Genomic DNA, 9386 nt, shown 5'->3' with positions numbered 1-9386 from the left:
CTATCGACGAAACGCAAATAAATGTTATGATATACATCCATATTCTTTGGGTCTATTGAAATTCGAAGAACCATCCCGAACTATCGTAAAACTTGATTTAGTTGATGTCATTTAATGCAAGAAAAACAAATTATGGGGGCACAGATGATGAAAACATGCTTTGTGCACATGTGCCTTTGTCGAAATTATTGTTGCAATCTCTTCTACTTGGTATGACATCTACATAAACTGCAATCACAAAGAAACAATGAATTAAATTTCCACTATGAGGTGATATTTAATTAAATTAAAATTCAATTACGCCTCATATTGACACAAATCATCTTTCCAGTATGTGATATGGTCACGATGCTTGGACCACCTAAAAAATCATAAAATGTTAGTACAAATATAAAATATTTAGAAAGTAATTAATTTTACGGTTTAATGGTTTAATGTTTACATTTTTTACTATAAGGAAATTGAGAGGTTTAGAGGGTATAGGCACAATACATTAGAGTCAATACCACCCTTACAACTGTAAAATCATAAGCCAGTCATTCACTTTCTTGTTCCCCACTCTACATCCCTTTGCACAATGCCTTGACTAAGCAAGACAAAATTGTAGAGCACCAACTATATGTACCATTTGTTCAAGAATTAGATGACAACGAGAGTGGCACAGTATAAACTAAGTTGCCAGTCTTTTTTAGCATCAAAACGCCTCCGATTAACCAAGAATGTATGCTCAAGAATAACAATCAATATCAATGGATGTTAGATTCTTATGGAGATGATTGAATCACCTCTTCAATTCTAGTCTAACTTCACATGATTCCTATTAAAATAAGATGAAAGGTTGATACCTATTCTGAAAGCGTCATAAAGGATTTGCCCTAGACTATGCTCGAATTTTCCTATTATAAGATGTTTGTCTACCAGAAGCCCCATCAACAACGTTATATCTTCTAGCATTATTGGCGCTTTGCTGTATGGGAGATAAAACATAGATATGAGTGACAGAACGTAAATAACTCTCCCAATTTGGCTTAAGTGGAAGAAACTTGTGTCTCTTAATTGATGAATGATTCTGTTGTCAGGCAAACCTATACTCGTATTATCGCGAAGCCAAGCCACAAGATAATATTGAAGTGTCATTATACTCCTACCAACATGCCCTTCTTAGGATCTCAATAAGTTGCAACCATTATAGAGCAATTGATAATTGTAATTTAGAGGTGCTTAGTTGTGTAAAGGGAAGGTAGAATATAGAATATGTTTTGTTCTGTTTTACCGTGCAAAATTAACAAGTTCAATTACCTATATTTATAGTTTCTGAAGTCATGGTTATGCTACGATTTTAAGTGAAAGTCAACACCCACACGTGTTAACTTCAACTTATATTTTATTAAAATTTATTAAGATTACATTATCTATTTTTTTGAAGTAATAACGAAGTGGACATCACTAAATGTCAAGTTTATGATTTAGGTTTATCTGCAATTGTTTCAAAATTTATTTTAAATTGTTACCATTTAATTTTAAAATTTCTGTCATGAACTTGACACCAACTAGTGTTGAGGTATAATAATCATAACATAATAGTTAACTCTTATTTCAAAAGCATACAAAAAAACTTAGAAAGGATTGTTAAGAATTCTTAACACCTAGAAACATATTCTAATAAATTTCCCTCAAAGATATATTAATAAATAATATACAAATCGTTAATGATATAGCACAAAATTTATAATTAAAAAAATACGGCTACTTTACATCATGTCAGTGACTATTATATAATTATTTTTAAAAGGTAAGTGTTTATTATAAACTATTTAATGAAATATATACTTGGGGTGAATTTACAGTCTTCTTACAATTTTTCCTTTTTTGTTTTGTTCAGACCTACTTTTTTTTTTATAATTTCACCTCATCTGACCTTTTTGCATGATCTCTCTCACATGTAGCATTTTAAAACGATTGCAAATAATATAATAATTATATATCAGAATTACTTATATATAAAGGTGGTCCTGCTGAGTCTATGGCTGACGGACTTCGAGAGAGCTCGTGTAAGATAAGCAGATAAAAAAAAATATTCCCTCCAGCTACCTTTCTTTTTGGTTTTTTCTTTGGGTTAATTTTAAGCCAAAACTGAACAACCTCTTCAACCAAACCCCATATTCATATACATATATATAGTTTCACTGAGTTAGAAAAAGTTCAAAAATCAATCTTTCCCTTCTTTCAGAATCCAAAAAGAAAAACCCATAGAGAGATCTGTTGGGTTGTGTTTTGCTTTGTAGCAAATTAAGCTTCTTCTATTTTGTAGTACAAACTAAATCACCAGGTTTGAAGCAGTAGTTTAGTTTAGGTTTCACGAAGCTGCTTCAATTCATCAAAGTATATCAGAAATGATGTCTCAAGATGGGCTTTCGATTCCCTCAACTGTCAAAGGTTTAGCTCAAGCTCAACAGCCAAATCCAAACCCTAACCCTAATCCAGTGAAGAAGAAAAGAAATTTTCCTGGAACACCAGGCAAGTTTATGTAATATCAAGTTATCACTATTATTAACTTTTAGAAGTGTATTTTCTTGATGGATTTTTGTTGAATTAAGCAGATCCAGATGCAGAGGTTATAGCTTTGTCCCCAAAATCTCTCATGGCGACCAACAGATTCCTCTGTGAAATTTGCAACAAAGGTTTCCAAAGGGACCAGAATTTACAACTCCATAGGAGAGGTCACAATCTGCCATGGAAGCTGAAGCAAAGAACAAACAAAGAAGTTAGAAAGAAAGTTTACATCTGCCCTGAAAAGACCTGCGTTCACCATGACCCATCCAGAGCTCTAGGAGACCTCACTGGCATCAAGAAGCACTTCAGCCGGAAACACGGCGAGAAGAAATGGAAGTGTGAGAAATGTTCCAAGAAATACGCAGTTCAGTCGGACTGGAAAGCTCACAGTAAGATTTGTGGCACTCGAGAGTATAGATGTGACTGTGGAACTCTCTTTTCCAGGTAATTCCAAATGCTTATATATAGTTTATGGGGAATTTCGTATGATTATTAGTTTGTTGAAGTATTTAATGAGGTCTGACCCTAAAATGGCTGCTCTTAATTAACGATTCGACAAGGGTTTTTATTAGTTTCTTTCTTTTTATATCATACAGGAAGGATAGCTTCATAACTCATAGAGCTTTCTGCGATGCTTTAGCTGAAGAAAGTGCGAGATTCACCTCGGTTTCAACGAATGTTAACCCAGCGGCAGCATCCTTTAGAAATGATTTGATACATGGGGCCAATAACAATGGGATGCACCAATTTTCATCAGGGTTTAGGCCAGAGTTCGGTGGTTTAGAGCTAGTCGACAACCTAAACTCAAATGGGCAAAAGCCAAGGCTACAGTTATGGCTTGACGAAGCTAATTCTCAAGTTAACCCATTTGGTATCCCCAGTAATGCAAACGCTTTCTTAGCACCAAAATCTACAAGCTTTCCTGACTTGGGAATGGCACCAATGAACATGTTTGGATCACTGACTACACAATGGCTCGGCAAGTACCCAGAAGATGCATCATTTGCAGGTGCAAACCTCAACATGTCAGCATTGCGACATGGACCAAAACAAGAAGAAGAGAACAAGGGAGATTTGTCTGAATCCATAACATCTTTGTATTCCAACAATAGTCTCCAACAACAACAACAACAAAACTACACTCACATGTCAGCCACTGCACTCTTGCAAAAAGCAGCCCAGATGGGATCTACAAGAAACAACCCAGCAATTAATAACAGTGGCTTTGGGTTAATGAGCTCCAACACTTACGACCAAAACAAGAACCATGTTTACAAGCTATTCAAGCAAGCAAACGACCAATCTGACAACATAAACGAATTAGTGAGTTCACTGTCCTCAAATCAAGCAACCATTGTGAAAGACGGGTCTGCATTAGATGATTTAAAGTCGAGCTCATTTGTTAGAAACGCCAGCAGCAAAGGAAAACAAGGTGGCCAAGCGGTTGTACTTGCATCGAAGCTGAATAACACAAATTCAAATGAAGTTGAATTGAGCTTAACCAGGGATTTTCTTGGCGTGGGAGGTGAATCAAGCAGACCGTTGTTGCAACAAGGGCTAGCCAAGTTTGCTTCAATGGGTTCCATTCACCCATGGAGTTGATTTAGAGTAGTGGACACTCACGCCATGTAAATCAAACAACGAGTCATGGACTGGGAAATGGAGTCTTGTGAAAGGTGATGGGGGGCCACTGACTGCGGTGGTGGAAGAGACTGAAGAGAAAAAGAGACTTGGCAGTGGTTTGGGCCCTCCATGCACGTAAATTTTTCACCGTTTTTATTACTACTATAGTTCCTGTGTTTTTTTCTTTCAACTTTCATTAATTTGCACCGTCTTTTCATCCCTTCTACTGTGACGGCTATGACAAATTTCCTAGCTGGACTCCAAATAAAATCAGACAATTACCTATGTTTTCAGCCTCTATGACTGACCTTTCTTCTATGTCAAAATGTTCAACTCAATCAATACCCACTTTTCTTTGCTTTTTCTCAAATACCCACTTTTCCTTCGTGTCGTGCATGAAAAAAAAATTGTTTTGCAATTTGCATGAGGTGATGAAAATACAAGAGAATATTGTATATGTAGAAATAATATTATTGAAAGGGGTGATTATACTTTTAAGAAAATTATCTTTTATTAATTGTAAAACCAACACCAAAAATACTTTTGTCATAAAAAAAATGGTGGTATTAGGAGTAGCGAAAATTCACTGTTTAGCATTTTTATAATTAGATTAAATTTTATTGATTTAATATTTTTTCTCCCAAATTATAATGTTGAGAGGGTAAAAATATTTTGTCTAATTTTATAAATGAAATTAAAAATTCATTATATATGTTTTATTTTAGATTATTTATTTTTATTTTATTTTTAATATAATTTATAGATTTTAAGCATATTTATCGGAATAGGCACGTTTTCCCCTCTCTCTACGATCGGGTTTTTTTAAGGGTTTGGGTTAGGGTTTTGTTAGGGTTATTTTTTAAAGTTTAGGGTATTTTAGGGTAGCAAATGGATTTTAGGGTTTTGTTAGGGTTTAGGATTTAATGGAAGGCCGATTTATTTGTATTTGTATTTGAGGTAGACATTGTGATAGCTCAAAGGTATATGTAAGTTGATGGTGATGCGATAGCGCTCGGAGACCCATACATTTCACTTGTTGCGTCGGGATGGAACCATTGCTTTAGAGGCCCATCATATTGCAACTCAGGCCTTAAGTTCACGGTGCATATACTATCATGGGTTGAAGTATAAGTAGGGCTCTTAGTTGATGGATGTTAATGTAGGGTAACCGTTTGGAGTATAACTTGGGAATCCACTTGACAGTGATTATGTGGTCACGAGTTCAAGTTCCACCTAACCAGAAAAGTATAATTTGTAAACCCGGTATAGAAGTTTGAGTGATAATGTAAGGAAAAAGTCAAAAGCTTTCCAGTATAACCAACTTATTTTTTTCTCCGTCTCTACCAAAAGCAGGATCCGTAACCTCTTTATTGTCCGAAATAGTGATAAAGTTGGTTTTGGTGGAAAGAAGCTGGAGATCGATTTAGGGCGACAACGGTAGTTGGAGGTCAAGTCAAGACGACAATAGTTGTAGTTATTAGTTAGTGATTTAATCACAACAACCATTGTCAAGTCAAAACAACCTCCAACTTTTGTCTAATACGACAGTCGCTCGCCCCCTAACAATGCACTTGGCCCCATCTTTTTCACTGGTTTTGAATAAGAGGGAGGTCGACTATGTTGCCTTTGGTGGTGATGGAGAAAAAGAATATGTGGGTTATACTAGAAAGCCCCTGAGTTTTTCTCGACAATTATGATCTCAAACTTATGTATCAATTCTATAAAGCATCCACTTCTGGTTAAGCAAAACTTTAACCAGTGACCGCATAACCACCGTCAAGTGGGCTCTCGAGTCATATTCCAAGCTGTGACCGCACATTAAAATTTGTCAACTAAGACTTGTAGTTAGACTACAACCCGAGACTGTATAAGTATCGAAAACTCGGAGCCTAAGTTGCAATGCGATGGGCTTCTAATGCCATGGTTCCGTCCCGACACGACAGATAAAACATGTGAGTTTTAGAAGGCCACCACATCATCGTGAACTCAAACACACCTTAAAATAGAAATAAATATGTTTGTCGAAAAAGTTAAAAACTTCAAATTAAAATATAAACAATAGTGTAGAGAAATTTTTAGGGGTGACGGGAGGTTACTGAGAGAGTTAATGGAGTAGGGGGAGCAAAACCCCCATTTATATAAGGAATCAAATGGGCAACGATTGAAAGAAGGAAAACACACATGCTTTCGGGATGTTTGAAAATATCCTGGGAATCCTAGGATATTTGAAAATTGAGAATCGAGATTCTCGGGGTTTTTGAAACTTTTTAGGTGGGTTGAAAATGGGAGAGGGAAAACACTCTGCCTAGGGCGCGCTTTCAGTAATCTGGCAGAAAGATACATTAAAAGGGTCAGTGAAAAAGTGCCTGAGGCAGAGCATTTTCCCTCTCTCATTTTCAACCCACCTGAAAAGTTTTAAAAACCCTGGGAATCTCAGTCCTCATTTTCAGATATCCTGGGAATTGCAGGATATTTTCAGACATCTCGATGTACATTTTTTGTTTTTATTTTGAAAATGCTTCTAAGAACATGCGTTTTTATTTTTAAAACTGTTGTATCGATATTAAGTTATGTTCGATATCTGGGGTAGTATTTGCTATAAAGCGAGTGGTCATTCCACTAGAGACGTTCGAGCTTGAAATTTTGAAGAGATTGTCGTAGAAGGAGATTTACGTAAGGATAAAGTTGTTTACGTGAAATAATTGAATTTCATAAATCGGCCCAAAACACATTATTACATCAAGTAAGTTTCGTTATTGTTGTTAATGGATAATCAATACTCTAGTTTTTTGCACAATGTTTTGCTTTTAAACATGTGAAACAAGTTATTTAGTTGAAAATGAGTGGACAAGTTAATGTTGTTGTTTATTACGATGGTGAAATTTGTAGCATCAAAATTGGGGTCATTTTTCATCAGCATATACAACGCAACTGACTTTCAACCCGAACATTCAAGTGTCGGAGCTTTGGGTAAGAATTAGGTGAAAAGTGGGCAATCTGAGTCACAAAGTTTCCTTCTTGAAGTATAGATATTTAGCGTCATAGGACCTTGTGAAATGTGAAATATTTAATGTTAGGGGTCCAATGGTAATTAAGGAGACAGTCTAGACGCATAATGCTACTGGATCACCTATAATTGAGTTATACATTGAGTTTGTAGACATTGATGAAGGTGATTGTAGGCCAACAACTATTCCAATTCATGCTAGAACAGAACAATAAGTTAAAAGTCCAACCACACAGTTGTGCGGTGGGTTCACAACTTTGTTAGAAAGCTCTCATTATGAAATTCGAGAATCAACAATGGGAAGACATTCTTTGGCTTGAGCCCAAGATTTCAACTTTGGCATACAGTCTATCCACTGGTCGTGGTTTGGAGCTAATCAAAACTTTGACGCCTTGGTACGACATTCTATTAGTGCTTTTGTTTTCAACTTCCAAAGGTAGATGTTCTATGCTAGAAACACTTATACGAGTATGTCATCAAGTTACACCGATTCATAACCCATAAGTGATTTTGGTTAAAACGAAAAATATACAAGAATGGATGTTGTATTCTTACAACCTATACCGACGAAGGGACATCCAACCCTGGACATGCAATTTGGGTTAAGATCAAAGAGGGAACGAAATCCAGCAACGATCCAATCTGAGAGTCTGGGCTAGATGGTTTGAAAATTGCATAATTTTCTAAAGGAGAGTCAGTTCCAGCTGAACCAAAAGAGGGTGGTTCCGGTAGTGAAGGTCTAGATAGTGTTCTCAAAATCGATACACGATTTAGGGCATACTCACCTTTGACTCACATGCATAATGTGGACCTCTCAGTTGAAAGTGGGTTAGGGTTTTCAGAACTCCCTCACAAAAGTTTGGGCAATGTGAGTTTTTCGTTAGATGTGGGCGATTTACAAGTGGGGATGGATTTTTCCTCGAAAGATGCTTTTGTCACTACAGTGAAGCGATACAATATAAAACATGGGGTAAATTTCTACATTTTTAAATCCTAATTAGAGAAATTCGAGGCAAAATGCAATGCGTGACAACAGATGTCTATGGAAAATCATGGTGTCTGTGAGAAAGAAGACGAGGTTCTGGATAATCAAGAAATATAATGTTCCGCATACATTTGTTGTCACATGCACGTGACAATACCCTACGATCTAAACTTATAATGGCTTCATATTTGATTTTGAATTCGTAAATTTTACATACTCATGTTGTTGCAGATTTGACACAGGATCATTCGAAGTTGGATTCTGACATGATCTCGGACATTATATTACCTATGGTGAAAGCGAGTCGTAAGATTCTCGTATCGATTATAATTGCCAATATCCGAAGTTAGTTCGATTACATGCCATCGAGCCACAAGGCATGAAAATAATTGTACCAATACAAGTATTGATAGTTTGTTGAGTGTCTCGATACTTTTTGTTTGTTTATCAATTTTTTTTAGCTTCAAAGCTTAAACTGGTATCTATACAATAGGTTTTGTATTGATACACTAGGTAAGGTATTAATACTTTGTTTAGTGTATCGATACATTTGGTTTTTTTTTTCAAATTTTCTTAACTTCGAAGCTCAAAGTGATATTGATACCATGTCGAGGGTATCGATACTTTGGTCCAATACATAATACTTTTTAAGTGCTTGAAATATAGATTCAAATGTTTATCTCTTACAACTATTTCAAACAAATTGCAACGTAAAATTTATCAATTTTAATTCAAAATCAATATTTATTTTAAAACTATTACATTTGTAATATTGGTCTCAAGTATAAAATTTTAAGTCACTACAACAAAATAGGCCTACTGCGACACTTTTGGAGCAACACTTTCCTAAATGTTGGGATATGCTTGTCGACATATACTTTGGCCAACTCTTTTTATAAGAGTTGGGATATGCATGCCTAAGGCAATGCTTAAATAAGAGTCGGCTTTGTCCAACACTATGCCGACACTTTCCTAAGTGTTGGGATAAACTTGTCGATATACATTTTGGCCAACTCTTTATATAAGAGTTGGGATATGCATGCCTAAGGCAACGCTTAAATAAGAGTCGGCTTTGTCCAACACTATGTCAACACTTTTGGGCCGACACTTTCCTAAATGTTGGGATAGACTTGCCAATATACACTTTGGCCAATTCTTTATATAAGAGTTGGGATATGCATGCCTAAGGCAAAGCTTAAAGAAGAGTCGGCTTTGTCC

At 35.9% G+C, this 9386-nt stretch overlaps 1 protein-coding gene across 1 annotated transcript; it reads left to right on the top strand.

Moving 5' to 3' along the window:
- The first annotated feature begins 2057 nt into the window (after positions 1-2057).
- On the top strand, positions 2058-4461 carry LOC105793540 (zinc finger protein BALDIBIS). Its single transcript, XM_012622441.2, has 3 exons — positions 2058-2517; positions 2601-2997; positions 3150-4461. The coding sequence occupies exons 1-3, from the start codon at positions 2394-2396 to the stop codon at positions 4153-4155; spliced, it is 1527 nt and encodes a 508-aa protein (XP_012477895.1). The 5' UTR covers positions 2058-2393; the 3' UTR covers positions 4156-4461.
- Positions 4462-9386: the final 4925 nt, after the last annotated feature.

Source organism: Gossypium raimondii, chromosome 7, assembly GCF_025698545.1.
Source record: "Gossypium raimondii isolate GPD5lz chromosome 7, ASM2569854v1, whole genome shotgun sequence".
In the NCBI taxonomy this organism is placed as follows: domain Eukaryota; kingdom Viridiplantae; phylum Streptophyta; class Magnoliopsida; order Malvales; family Malvaceae; genus Gossypium; species Gossypium raimondii.
Note: the sequence above shows the minus strand (reverse complement) of the source record. Positions and strands in the feature narration are given on the sequence as shown.

Excerpts from the sequence above, each read along its gene's own strand:
- LOC105793540 (XM_012622441.2), top strand. The coding sequence starts at position 2,394 with ATGATGTCTCAAGATGGGCTTTCGATTCCCTCAACTGTCAAAGGTTTA. Across the intron at positions 2,518-2,600 it reads AAATTTTCCTGGAACACCAG|ATCCAGATGCAGAGGTTATA; the intron begins GCAAGTTTATGT and ends TGAATTAAGCAG. Across the intron at positions 2,998-3,149 it reads TGTGGAACTCTCTTTTCCAG|GAAGGATAGCTTCATAACTC; the intron begins GTAATTCCAAAT and ends TATATCATACAG.